At 37.9% G+C, this 15405-nt stretch overlaps 1 protein-coding gene across 5 annotated transcripts in view; it reads right to left on the reverse strand.

The window, feature by feature from the left end:
• Nucleotides 1–15405, reverse strand: part of LOC105276598 (ETS-like protein pointed) — a 107007-nt gene that overhangs the window by 15467 nt on the left and 76135 nt on the right. For 4 of the 5 annotated variants that reach the window (XM_011334348.3, XM_011334350.3, XM_011334349.3 and 1 more), the window contains 2 exons: nucleotides 13562–13765; nucleotides 8035–8298 (listed from right to left, as the gene is read on the reverse strand). In XM_011334348.3, the coding sequence (XP_011332650.1) occupies nucleotides 8035–8298; nucleotides 13562–13765 (468 nt within the window). The remainder of the gene's footprint in view (nucleotides 1–8034; nucleotides 8299–13561; nucleotides 13766–15405) is intronic. The other variant, XM_011334352.3, reaches the window with a different exon arrangement.

Below are 15405 nucleotides of genomic sequence, written 5' to 3' on the forward strand. Positions count from 1 at the left end.
ATGTCAATCGTTCTGTTTTAACAGAAACAAAAACTTGATAGTTGTAAATATGTAAATATGAAAATATGTAAAAACATATCTTTTTGCAATTTTATTTTAAGAAATATTAAATAAGAGAAAAAACAAATTTGAGCTTTTAACTAGATAAATTATAATTAATTTTTTCATAATAAAATAATATTTTAAGTGGTATCTATTGCCACATATTTTGACAATATACCTATAACAATGAGTATGCTAAAAGAAAAACCTTGTTTTACAAACTTATATAAATATCCATTATTTTAATAAAAATTGATTTAAATTGCTTTAAATGATCAAATTCTCTTTTACTGTTTTTGCTCGTTCCAATTTTTTTCCTTCAAAAAGAATTATTTTTGCAACTTTATTATAATTAATGCTCACATTATATTGAATGCATTTATTAATTGTTTATTAAACATATTTTATATTAATTAAGGAGCACTAGATCTCTACGAGGCACAATAAACGCGTGCGCGTTCAACATGAGTCGAGAAAGACCTAGCTTATTTTTGAGAGGGGGCTGCGACCGGAGGGGGATGAGGAGGCGCGCAGCAGACCGGATGTTGAGAGGCGAGGCAACGGGGGTTTCTCTGTTCGGCGGCGGGCTCGCACGTGACGCGGAGGGGACCGGAAGCGCTCACTCCCCTACGCCTCGTGCCTCTTTCTCTCTCTCGGTTCGTATAGCGGCAATAGTAATGGGACTTACGAGGGCCGGCCACAATGAGAACGCGCGCGCTTTTACCGTATCGTGCGCGGGCCTGTCCGACAGCGTGTCTGGTGTGTCTCTATTTTCCATTCGGGTCTGTAATCTAATTGATCGTTGTACATATCATGATTACGCAGTCTTGCTCTTTCCGATTTAGCAAAGACTGCAAGGGCAAAAGTAGTTTTAAAGATTTCTACTTTTGAGAAGTAATATTATAATTACCCAATATTATATTAATATTTTAAATGTAATCTCAATGTAAAATGTCTGCACGAGATTTAAATTTTCACTGTCAAACAACGTCGCAAATTGAACATACCTATTTAAAATTGGATTTAAAATTGGTTGCGTCAGTCATTGTTAAAGATAATATTGAGTAACTATATTTTCTTTCTGCATATATCTTAATATTATCATAAATAGAATTGGAAATCATGAATCTACATACATGAATTAAATAGGCGCCGGTAATTGTGAGTTCTAGTAATTAGTAAATTTTTTTTATTACTAATGCTCTTTTTTAATTATAAGTATTTACATATTCAGATTTAGAAATATCCATGTTTAAATTAAATGCAATCTTTAAAACAGTTTTCGCGCGCGCGTGTGTGCGCGCTATCTAAGGCCTCATATTCACGAAATCCAGTAAATCCTGCTGTGTAAAGAGAATCGGTGTTACAACGTATACCCAGGCGAAAACTAGTCACACAAGACGATCTGGTTCTCTTCTCTCTACATCTGTGCGATTCTTCCTTCTCAATCGAGACACACTCCCGAAGTGAGCAACAATGCCGCGGCGAAGCGTGTTCTGAGGAGGGTGCATTTACGAGTGCATTAAGGGAGGAGTACTCGAGGACATTATAAAACTATCTTGCCGTCCCCCTGAGCAGTATTGGGGTAGGTCCCCTTCCCTTTCCTTTTGCTGCCTGCCCTGCCCAGCGACTTCCGGTTGTAACGTGAGCTCCGAATATCGCTCCCGCTTTTTTTCTTCCCTCCTCGTTCCATCTCACTCTTTTCCTTCCCTCTACCCACTTTTACGCTCATTCCTCGCGTTGCTCCTTGTTTATCTTCTTCACAAGCTTTCTTACACAAGTTTTTAATCATGGCAAAGTATGAATACTAAACAATATGATTTCTCTCCATCAAGTATGGACCAATAGTGTAAAAATATTAGTATTGTATATATTCATCCTATTTTTAGTGCCTTTAATAGTATGGGTTGTAACATGTATTTATTATTAAAAACACTAAAAAGACGGGACAAATGTATGTTACAATATTTTATTTTATTCATCGTATAAGTATAATAAGAAATCTACAGTAGAATATATAAAACAACATGCGCGCGATTAATAATTTACAAGTACAAATAGATGCTATAGAAAATATTCTATATTAATAGAAAGTACTATTAATATATATATGAGAGAAATAATACATAATAAAAGATATGTTGTAACTATATATCTCTATTTTAGTTTAGAAATATATTGAATCAATGAACGTATTAAATCATAATTTGCAAAAAACTGTTTTAATCTAATAAATTACGAAACAAAGTATATATCGGGAGATAAGTGAATAAATTCTCACATTTGCCGTTTTTATCCGTTTCAGCGATTAAAATTGAATGTAAATAATCGCTTTTTGCAATCGATTACGACCGTCCTGTTCGATAATTTCCTATATTAGCAGATACGACACATTAAGGTTTTTCAAAGCTATTATAGGAACTCCAGCTCCGAGACATTCGCGCCATTTGTGGAAGGAGCGTACTTCTCTATTTCCGGCCGTTCGTATATTTACCTTACGCCGCTCATCATGGCGTACGCGTACGAAAACCTTGACGATAACCACGACGATGACGACGGCGACGGTGACGGCGACGAGAAGGAGGACGATACGCACGAACAGGAAAGAAAGGACGAAAAAACGCGCGCATACATGTGTGCGTGCGTGTCGTGTACGCACACGCGTGCGCAGGCTGCACGGTCGTGCCGCGAGTTCTGAATGAGCAAGAGGTTTTGTGGACCCTCGAGGCGGCGTACGAACTATGAATGAACGAGTGAATGAATACAACCTGCGCCAACCACCCCTCCATCCCTCTCTGCCGTACCTCCGGCGCGTTCTTTTCTTCCTTTTTTTTGTACGTTTTATCCCTACGAGTCTCTACGCCTATCCCCCTAGTCGTTCCTTCGTATCTTTGTACCCCGCAATCTGCGGTGGCGCGCACGCAACATGATCGACGGCGATGGTAACGTGCATTCGCGTTACACCTACTGCACTATAGGCCCTTTCACGGTGTAAGAGATTGCCCGGCTTCGCCTTGTTCGCGCCTTCAATCAGGTTCCATTGGAGAATGCGTTATTACGGTTTTATTGCGGTTTTATTATCGCACGAATGATTGAGCCTCTCTCGTAACCAGTAGTTACGAGTGCTAAGTATTATTCTAGTCTGAGAAATTGGTTGCAATTGGCGGAATGGTTCAGTAGTCAGTGTAAAAACGTAGCAACAAATTGAGAATTCGTAAGGAGATCGTGATAAATAACGAACGCGTTAATTTGATTTGTGAATGAACCATTATTAAATAATATATTTAATTATTATCGATTATATTATAAATAAAAATATTTAAATCTAAATATTTTGCGAAGGGGAAAGATGATCTCCAAGTAAAAAATAATTTTATTTTTTATATTTCGAACATCAACCTAGAGTTTTTATATTTCGAATTTAAATAATTTCTTGTGTATAATTATTAGTTAGTAAGGTATCATTTATGTGTGACGTAGCAGTCATCCTAGTCGCGCATAGAATTAACAATAATCCTTCTCGTTTGTAACATCAAATCGAAATTAAATTTGATTAGATCTAATTGAAACGGTGCAATCGCGTTCGCTCAAGAAAACTAAAATACCATGAAAATCGAAAAAACATTTATTTCAGCGTTTTCCGCTCCTTTCTTGCCAACGTAAGATTTCTGGCGTGTAGAGAATTTTGAATAATCACAGTCGCCCATCAAGTCGACGATCACAGAGACATTATACACGAAGACAAAGAGACAGAAGGATCGGAAGGTGAAAGACACAGGCGATCGAAATGCTGCGTGTTCGCCGTCGTTAGTTAGGTATAACGCGAGGCTTGCTTAACAAATAATTAATCATTGTATTCGCCGGCTCGATTGGCCAATCGCTCCTTTCCCATAAACGTTATCGGTGGACGTCACGGATGGCATTCCTTTTTTAGAAGCGTGCGGCCGGTAAACCGCAGCAGGCATCGGTTTTGCGCGATTCGATCGGCCCTCGGTTTGCGCCGCCCGCCGCGTTTCGTCTCCGCGCCGCCGTTAATTTATGCATAATACGCATGCGCACGCGCAGCAGGCGCTACGCGACGCGTGTCCGTGGATCTCCGTGCACGTGCGCGCAATACGTGACACGAAGCAATGAGTACGCGACAAGCTCCGTGCTCGTCTTATCATGGGCAATGCTGCGTTACCGTCGAGCCGACATCCTCAAATTACATCCTGAAAAGCACTAGGAAGACCCTGCTACATTCTCGTCGCGCAAACGTTGAGAAAACTATCGTGTACTGCAAACAATCGCGATAAAATTTTATGATTACCGCAGACACTTACAGACGGCATGATAGTTAATATTATTATACTTGAAATATTAATTTATTGTAGTATTAAAGAATCATATTACTTTTGCGTGTTTATTAATAAATGCATTAAAAGAAAAATATAAACGTTTTGATTTTATTTATATATTCAGTTAAATTCTTATGTTATTAATTCTTAAATTCTTATGTTATATTAATAATGTAATGTTATTATTAAAATTAGTCGTGATTAATAGTTTATACGTTTATGCAAGATATTTCATAACGCAAAATAATTTTATCTTAACATAATGTATAAGAATCTTAGCCAAAAAGTTTTGGAAAAAGCAATATAGATATCTGAATTTATTATTAAAACAAATTAATACATAAAAAAGGTTAAATGGAAATAAAAAACTTCAAAGTATTAAGCGAAATGGTTCAATTGGAAAAAAAAGTTAAATCAAAGAATCTCGAAATTATTTTTCTTTGGCGCAATCAAAGTATGCAAACTTGATTCAATCCGGAATAACAGTGCGATATGTTTGTTCCGACACGAGGAGGTCGAAAGCGAGGATAAGCGAGAGTCGAACCAGAGACCTCGAAGAGCTATGATACATAACGTAACAGTGCTTTAGCAAGCAGAAATAATGAGTCTATTATACGGATGTCTGTGTTAGTCGCTTCGTACGCCCATAAGACGCGTACGTACGGTACCAGCCGAGTCTTCGGAGAATTTTAACGTTGCACGAGCAAATATCGGTCTACGGTTGCCAAACTTTTCTAGTCTGTGAAATCTGCCTCTCTGCTATCTCATATGATATTTTTATGATGTTGTAATTTCACAAACCTATTCTCTCTGGGAAGTATCTCTCTTGATATTTTATTTTGCGTAAAATATCATGCGTGTCAGAGATTTAACAACGTGCCATATACCATATTCACATTACTCTTTCGAGTTAAATCATCATCGGTATCCTATCAATCTGAAATCTATACATTACTTGTGTTAAAAATTAAAATCTGTTTCTATGATTATTCTATGTTTATATGGTTAATAGTTGATTGCTTTCATTTATTATAACAATGTACTCGACTTGTTTTACCAGAATAATCCAATTTCCCCCCTACATACACAGATCAGAGTGATCAAAACCGATCGCCGAGAGATACGCGAGCACTCCAACATCAGCGTACCAACATGCATGTATAATACGTACGTATGCGTACATACATACGCGGTGTATCGAACAGACGCGCGAGCGGGGCGGCGCGGGCGACTCGTCTCCATTGTCCGCGGCGAAGCGTGCAGAGGGCCCGACTTTCCCTCGTTCACCCACGGTCACTGCTGCGGTGACGTAAGGCCCCTCGCCAGGGTAATTGTTACCTATGCTACGTACGAAGACTCGCTTCATAATGTTCTGCTCCGCTCCGTTCCATTCTATTCTGTTCCGTCCGTCGTTCTATTGCGCGTGCCACCAGACCGACATCAACGTACTTGATTGCACGGCGTTATACGTGTGCGCGGTGTGCACGAATTACAGAATGACACGACCAGCCGGTCGGATTATCTCCCATTGATAAACGCCGCGTGTAGTACCTATGCGTGCATGCATATCGCGGCAGCAAAATTGCAGTTTAAATCATCACGGTTGCGTGATCGAGCGATCATTTTTTTATTTCTTAATCTGTTCGGAAACTTTGGTTTTCTAATAGTCTCGAAGTATTAATAAAAGGGTTATATTTATTTTTGTTCAATATCATTATTTGATTTGTGCGGAATGTACAAGCGATAAACTCTTATTTGTATTTTAAGTTGACTATACAAAGTGGCTAAATTCTATAATTAAAAGATATTTTTCGTTAAAGTAAATTGCATATATAACAGATAAAAGAATAAAAATATAAGAAAGGAATAATTTCGATCTGCTTCGATGAGAGCGCAGTGCATTGTGCGAAATGCACTTGGCGAGAGTTGATTCGTCATGTAACGATCTTAGAATCGATAAGCACGATATGACGAAAGTAACTCGGTCAAAGCCAGATTAACGATCAAACGTTAATGGCGTAAATAAAACTGGGTCACTTATTGCATATCGCGAGTTGCAAAAATGTTCTATGTTACAGAAATAGAAAAATTTGTCCAGTTTTCTTTTTTGCGCCAACGTTAACATTGATATTTTCACTTGTCAATATTTCGCTCTCTCCACGTTGTGAAGAAATTCAAACTCGGAAAGACGAAGTAGAATCTTTAATTCGAGCATTCGAAATTTCGTTAATTGCTTGCGCAATTATAATTCATAGACGTTATTATGTTGTAGATATTTGCTGCTATTTTATTCAATTGAAACTCAAGAAAACGTTTCATGAAGTTTGATGTGCTTAATACACTGCTATCTTCCGTAATCTCCTCGTTTCTTAAATCGCAATGGAGAAGCTGCAATTGAAAAGGTTGTACAAGACTTCTGAATGAATAGAACAGTTCAGAGCGGGAGAGTTATTCCACACACGCTATTCTACAAAAAAAAGAAAAGAATGAGTTTGAATGTGTTGCGGATAGCTTGCGTCATCTCCGATGTTATCTCCAACTATCATACACGATTGTGGGACAGCTCGTTCATTTGTTACTTAACTATTCAGACGTGGCGGCACATTTTCTAAGCTTTCAAGATTACGTCGCAATAAAGAGCAATAAGCTGTAATAAGCTGTTTCTTATTCGATCTAACAGTTTTCTTGTCGTATTATCGTTAATCACCGTGAACGCAATTGATAATAATGTAAGCAAAACGTGATTTCGAAGTCGAAATCACCTCGCCGGTTACTGATAGCGCTCCGAGCTGCAACCATTTCTCCAAAACATCCGTTTTCCTTAATCGGGACTTCGCAGCAAGATCGCTATTTGCCGCGCGCGGCAACGAGATATAATACAATATTCCGCAAAAGAAGGACAGACATCGGTCGTTCGACGATTTGATTTCTAGGCGGCGCGTATGTACATACGCGCCGCGGTGAAATCGCGACTTGTCGCTAACGCGGTATTCGAGTACGATGACGAAGAAACGTTAAATGAGAAACGAACGGCGACGATAATGAGGGGTTCGCGTTTGCAACACGTGCAAACGCCGCCGACCTGAGAGATGCTATCACAGCCATCCTGACGTAACAATGAGAAACTCCTCCACCGACCGAGTCGCAACGCTTTCGTCTCTGTACTTGCAATCGGGGAAACAAATAAAACCGACGGCCCATTATGTCGCGTAATGTTAACAGTTTCTCGCATATATTCTCGCACATATGCAATTATCGATATCGAAGGCAATCAGAAGTGTAGGAAGTAAGGCGACTGTCTCTGCCATTCGCGTCGATAATTACGTCATTTTTTGCACATGCGTTAACTTCATTTTACAATTGGCGGATATTGAATACTTCTTTTATCTTTAACGGTTTTTGTTAAAAGATTTTAATGCATTTCATAAATTGAGGATACGTAAATTTATAATTTCATTATTAACAGTGGCTATATTATTTGCGTAAATAATATTAATTTAAGAGAACTCTTTTTACTGTCGCACGTGTCGGACGAAATTTACTGTTTAATATATCGACGAAGCTATACTTTTATTATTATCGCCTGCAGGATTCCCAAGTAAAGAATAATATTTGACAACGGAGGAAGGCGGACGAGTAGTAAAAATGGACTTACCGTCGTTATGATATTGTCTCGACGGCAGGGACACCGCGCCCGAGGAGGGTTGTATCGGGGGTTGCTGTTGTGTACCGCTCTGAGGAGGACCGGAGGAGTTGGAGGTGGCAGAACTGGCGGGCGTCGATGGGTTTTTGTGTTCTGGCGTTGCCACCTGATGGCCGCCACCCTGGTATCCCAAAAAATCACCTAAATCTGGCACGCATACGCTTTCGTACAAGTTCGCTGGCACGTTCTCCAGAGAGGCCTTCGCTGCGTCGACATCTGAATGTAAAACGGAGATAAATCCTCAACCTGATTGCACCTCAATTCGCGCGCCTTCGAGTGCGTGTAATTTTAATAGTAGTTATATTTTTCTATCTGTTACCCAATCCATATAATAAAAAATTGCAAAAGACTATATATGTTGATATTCAGAAGTTATTAAAGTGATGCGTTAAATGAAGCTCATGCCTGATAGATACGTAATATTGTTCGTATTTTGTTTTAATTCTCTTATTCTCGAGAATGCCAATTACCGACAAAACGCGATAAAACGCAACCATGGTGGACGCAACTAGGAATGGACAGACACAGGAACTTCATACACAAATTGTGACAATTCAAAACTTGTCAGTTACAACAATCTATTGTTTGCGCAATCAAATGGCACTATATTTAATAGAGATAAAATATAATAGCGCACACTACCGTTTACAGAAAACGAGCGATTTCCGCTGAAAAAAAATTAGCGTGAGTGATTAAACGCTCGAGTAAAGTGATTGAATTTAGTAAAATGTGCAGCTATCTTGTCAAAGCGGAAGTGACAAAGAACGGGAATTCGTGGTGCGTTTTTTATATATATTCGCGCGCGATTTTCGACTGAAATATCGAGCTGATGATTTTGTCGAATTTGAAAAACGAAGATGTTTCATTCTGTAATTATTTATATAGTAATCGCCATGATGGAACACGTGATTGGCTAGCAGTGATTATATGTGCATGTCATTGGCTTCGAGTAAGCGTGTGTGTTTATTGGTATGCACTCTTCTCCTCGCGATCGCTTCGCGATAATTTTGAATGGAAACGTGTCATTGTTCATATAGCAATTGTTTATAGCATTGTTCACACAGATCGGCATGATAACACGACGAAGTTATTATATAAACTATGTCAAATAGCGACTTGATATATAAAAATTTGTAATTTAATCTTGAACAACGATTTAAAATTAAAATATATACTATTAAGCGGAGCAAAGGTGAATATTTTCACATTTTAATGCGTTCTCATATAATTATATTTTCTAGCTATATGAATGGGACTTTATCTTTTATAATAATAATAATATTGTTATGTTTGAAATACTTATGTACGTGATTAGTATTAATTTAAATCATCGTTTAACCCATTAAATTTTGACTAACTTGTCGAATTGTAAAAATAAAAACATATAATAAATAATATAAATATGGTTCTGGCGAAGTTTATGCAAGAAGTTTTTGTTTTGATTATAATAAAATTGTACCTAGATACGATAATTACTTAATTGTCCTCGTAGTGATTATGTAGCTTCACAGTATTCTGGTATTTTTTTAGCATGTTTACAAAATTGAAGAAAAAAATGTTACATTGCTGTCATTCATAGTAGCCTGTAATTGTTGCGCGCATCGCGGGTGCAATTGTGATTAACGATCTGGAGTAGCACCATCATCATCGTGATCGTATTGCGAAAGACGCGTTTACCATTGCCGTGATTCATCGCTATTGTTTCTAGGAATTCTTGTAAAATAATCGTCGACCAGAAATGCAAAATGCGACGTACAAACGAAGAAGAATATTTTTCAATGCTCTTTGTTACATTTCTTTGCTTTTAATGTGCAAATAATCTTTATTGTACTTCTTCTGAGTAACTAGCAGTGGCCTCCTACTACTTTTCACATTAATAACAGTTATCAATTTCAGTGATTGCAACTAACAAAAATCTGTTATGTTTCTTATTGTTAGTGACAGAAATAATGCACACGATTCATATCAAAACATCAAACAGTTTTGAAGTTATTAAGAAGATAAAAGTTGGAATGGAAAAAAATAGCTTAAAATATAGAGAATCAACGAACAATAATTACTCTTTTTTATTTAGAATTCAGGTTTTTGTAAGTTTTACGAATTAATTGATAGTGCATAAACAAGAGCGAAGAGATTCCCTAAATATTGTTATGTCCGCGTGGATATCTATTGTAACATGTAAAATGATGCGCGTAAATCCCAGAAGAACATTTTAGAATGCAATTACTATACCAAGAGCATAATAATTGAAGGAATTCGTCAAAGTTGCCCATAGATAACGTACGTAAAAGAGATCGATTATTCATTTCGATATTCATTTCGATAATGACGAAATGCATTAATGAATTTCACCGGATCTGATCGGTATCGCTGCGACAGGAAGATACAACTTTTTAGTTTCTACTTTTTTACAACGCAAGAGCGTTTCCTAACATCCGTTCTCATTTGCGGAATCAAAGCGATTACCCACGTCGCGTCGCAAGTGCGAGCGCGAGCGCGCGCGCGCCCGTGCGTGTTCGGCCGCACGCTAGGCTCACAGTTAAATTACCGTCGCCTCCTCGGTCAGAGAGATCACGTGGCGCAGCCAACTACATAGTTCACAATCATAGCACAATATAATAAATCGCTGGAATGTGTGCTGGAAAGCAACACAACAATGGCGATGCCTTTATTCAATCCTTCCTCCGCCTGCGACATCATAAACAGAGCTCTTCTTTATTCTTAATACTCCGACAGAATCATACAGAATACAGCAAATATTATACCAATAATAGGATGATGGCTCACGAAGAGCTGAAAGTCGATAATAAATTTTTCCAGCGAAAAGCTTTAACTTCAGAAAAAGAACAAGATTTGGGAATCCCTGATGGCCTCCAGCAGATGTTAAATATTAAAAACGTGTTACCGCCTTTTTGTGTAATTTGTGGTAATTTTCAATTTCGAGTTTATTAGTATTTTTTATGGTTTGCAGTTCATCTTTATTTTACATTTATTATAGTTTATTTATTTTATTTTATTATTCTAGCATGTCCTCCACCCGCCATCCTCACCGAATAAATGTTCTAAATTCGCTCTTGATGTATTGTATGCATTAAGCGAAAACAAAGATAAATCGGGTTATGCACAACACAATACACAAATTGTTCATTATTGAAAATTTTATTATTACGGCTATCAAATCGCGTCTCGATACCAAACTTAACGTGGAGGATTCTTCGCCGTTCACATTTATTTCACGCTCTTTCCGCACGGGACAGATTAGGTATTCCACACGAATCTCGAGAGATTTTGTGGAAAGTCACCGTTAGTCGTCGTCTTAGATCGCACTAATCGATTAAGACGAGGTTTCAAAGTTGATGATGAGAGGACATGAATAATCGATAAGGATGCAGAAGATTTAAGTTTAACGGAAGTTAAATCATGAACAAACCTCCGCTTCCTGCCCCATACACTACATGTATCTCGTTAAATTTTTTCCTTCTTTATTTATATCTTGCTCTCTTTGTCTCTCTTAATATTCTCAGTTATTTCCTCTTTCCTCATCCTCGACTTCTAGCCCTCACAATATCCGTTTCCTCTGTCTTTCTTCTTTCCCTGTTGCTTCAACTATTTTATTTTGCACACATTTTTCGTAACACTATTGCGTAATGTAATTTCTGATTAATATTGGCTAATATTAAAAGATTATATATTTCCTTGAATTTTTTATATCATTTTATTTAATAATGCATCGCAGCGTATGAAAACTAAATTGTAAATCGCGAATCATATTTAATATTTTTCAATTATATTAAATTACTAATGTCATTAAAATTCACAATATTAATTAAAAAATAAAGATGATTATATTGCGATTATATTATATGCAACTAAATTCGAACATTTAACTTGATACGAAGATATTTTTAAGTGTATAAAATTCCGTTTCGAAAATAGTTCTAAAGATATTCATATCTTTTTAATAACACTTCTCATTAGTTATTGCATCTTACTTTATTAAATCTTTTAAAGAATTCCAAGAAATAATCATCAAGCAACTTCAAACAACAAAATAGTAAAACCGATTTCTTTACTCTGAGATAGTGATTAAATCCTACGTTGAAAAACTTTAAGCGTAAGAATTTTATCTGATAAACATTCCAATATCCGCTTCTTCAATCTTCACTTATCGAATATTTTTTTCTCTCTTTCTCTTTATACGTATGATATAGATATCAAATTAACGCTAAAGAAAACTATAAAATAGGATAGACTGGATAAGTAGCAAACCAGTTTGATGAGTTCAGGCACAAGCATTAAAAATAACAAATAAAATAATAAATATAAAGAGGCGGTGTCAGAGAGCAATTTGTATGCAAAATTTGAAGACTGTCGCTGAGTTCATATCAACATTACAAAGAAAACCGAACGAAATTTCCACTTTTACACTTGCTTCGTTTTTCCACTTGCTCCAGTTTGTCCTACCGGAGAATACAGATATTTCCCCTTAGAATTTTCATCGCTTTGTCAGAGAGATCGAACGCTTTCAGCGGATTTGACTTGGTGTTTTGAGCGCGTAGTATGCATCGTAAAAGGACACGGAGGGCTTAATAGGAGGGACCAATCGAACGACGAGCTCGGCCATTGACGGTACGTCGCGAGATCGAAATTCGAGTGAATTCTTTGGTGCACGCGAGTGTATATCCCCAAAAGCACCTAAGTGGCCGGCGGCAATGGCGCTGCACCGTTTCGACGGCGCGCAGGATATCCGGGACAGCCGAGTTTCTATGGCGCGCTCTGTCTTTCTTCTCTCCCGCTTCTCTTCATTCTCTTCGTTCTCTTCGGCGCTGTGCGCGAGGTAAAAACGGGGGTCGATTCAACGCTACGAATCGGGGCAGATATGAAGAGAGAGGAGGAGGAGGAGGAGGGAAATGGCCACCATCACCAGCGCACATACGCCCTATCGCTCTCGTCATTGTTCGATGGGATCTTTTTCCTCGTACGGTGCGCCGTAACATCGCGATTTTACGGAAATTCGATCAGTTTTGTCCATGATGGCGACGACGGAAGGTGCTCGGTCACAAAAAGCGCGTAGCGCGCGTGACGATTCATGTACGATTAATTCCGCTTTCGCAACGCGGGATCACCAATGGATGTAACATCCATTGGTTTTATAATATATGCCGTTTTAGTTTTGAAATCTTATTCCTAATGTTTGATTCAATGATACTTGCATAAAAAATTCCGCTCAACGATACTTTTAAGCGTTGTTTTAAGCTAAGTATAAATAATTGCATAATTGTTTGAATTGTAGTTATAAAAATTATGTTTCAACGTCATAATAATTTACTCTTATAATTGTTAGTAATAATAATAATAATCATTATGCAATATATTTAAATAACTAAAATCGTATTTAGAAGTGATTCAAACGGTATTTGTTTCAAGGTGAAAACCGATTCTATCGCGTTTCGCGTGAGATGACACAGGAGGCACGTACCTTTCTGCAGGATCTCGAGGTGCTCCCACAGGATGTCGCCCATGAAGGCCGGGGCACGTGCTAGAAAGGATTCCTTCCCCATGGCACAAATCTGTTTCCCGGTCATGTGCTGCCACGGCTGCATCGCCACACCCTCCAGCGAGAATTCCCCGATAGCCCAGTGCAACCAGTGAGCGACAGCTGCTTCCGACCATTGCCTCGGGTCTGGAAAAGAGAGAGAAAAAAATAAGGTCCAGATTATCTTTTAGTAGCTACCTAGGTGGATCGTACCCGCGCAGGTCCGATCCCAGACCGATCCCTTATCGCCAAGTTTTGCGATGCTGGCGATAAGAGCCTTTTCGAACCTTTTCGAGGCTTTTTTCGTTATCGGTTACTGACGGATCGTATCATCTCTCAATCTTTGCCTAATCTTGCGAACGCTGGGCCTATCGTGCAGAAGTTGACGTTTCAGCAGCGAGCTAAAGCGATCCTCGGTTCTCGTTCCTGAACCCGTACCCGCGAACAACTTCTTGACTTTCAATACAGTGGGTAAAAGCTAAGCAACTGACATAATATAAGTATACTTATACCGTGCAACTGGTTTGTCGCAAAGTGAGACGCTTGCATCAAGTAGCATGATCAAACAAGTTAATTTTCGCTGAAGACGAGACATGTACATACACATTAATGTCTCTTCAAGTGCCTTGAAGTTGACTTCAAGTATAGCAATAAATACAGTATTTTTTTTATAACATGAAAACACGTGTCTGTTATGAATACAAAGTGCACGTAACGATTCATGCTAATTTTTTTGTTCGCCTATTTTATAAAAGCTCTGATTTTCCGTCTGATTTCCACGTGATGGTTATTTGAGAACGAGAGAGCCCGTAAGAACGTCCACGAGTCATCGAAGAGCGGCGAATATTATGACACACGGTTGACGGTTGATGGCGCGATCGTTCTTTCCATCTTTGGTGGCAGCAGTACCGAGAAACATTGGAATGTCCCATTTGAGGTGCGCGCCCATATTTGCACGCGTGTCTTGCATTGTTTCGCGGTATCTCGCTGCGTAAAAGTACAGTTCGGCTCATAATGCAAACATGGCTTGCTAACGTAGCGACTCGCTAATACAGCTTTGCTCTTACGAACCTATGGATCGTCCTTTAATACTGATGATGTGAGCGAGATGGCCAGATTGTCGAAAGACGTCGAAAGATACGGGGGTTATCTTTGTAGTGATCTTCACAAAATATTAACATGCAAGGCGCGTGGAGAAAAATGTCGCACATACAAATACGCGTGTTTGAAATTTAAGATTGATTTCTCCTTCCTTGAATATCTTATACGTATGCAGTATGCATGCATTTTCGCGATTGTTGCGAGAGTTGTACACGATGATATTAAAAAACACTCAATTTTCTTTTTCTGTATCTAAAAACAACAGTTTTTAAGACAAAAAAGACTATTGAGATATTATATTTTATATTTTAAAAAATATAAAATGGAAAAAACGCGGGGTATTCCATTCAGGCAATAATAATATCTTCCAAATATTGATTTAAGCATTTTAAATGAGAACTGAATAAGGTTAACAAAATAAATGGTGTCATTTTCGAGAAATAATAACTTTCTTCAAAAATAGTTCATATTTATCGGTTTTTATTAAGTTCTAAATGTAAACTTTGTTGTACTCAATTGTGTGATGCAATTGTGAAATTCGACAGTATAGTGTTTCTCTATTTTATTCGAATAAATATCAATTAATTCTTAGTAATTTTTGAAAAACTGTGATTAATTTTATTATAAAAATACCTGATTTTTGTAACAATCAGATTTTTTCCCGATTGCGAAAGTTATTATTACTC

This window comes from Ooceraea biroi, chromosome 12 (genome assembly GCF_003672135.1).
Source record: "Ooceraea biroi isolate clonal line C1 chromosome 12, Obir_v5.4, whole genome shotgun sequence".
NCBI classification, from domain to species: domain Eukaryota; kingdom Metazoa; phylum Arthropoda; class Insecta; order Hymenoptera; family Formicidae; genus Ooceraea; species Ooceraea biroi.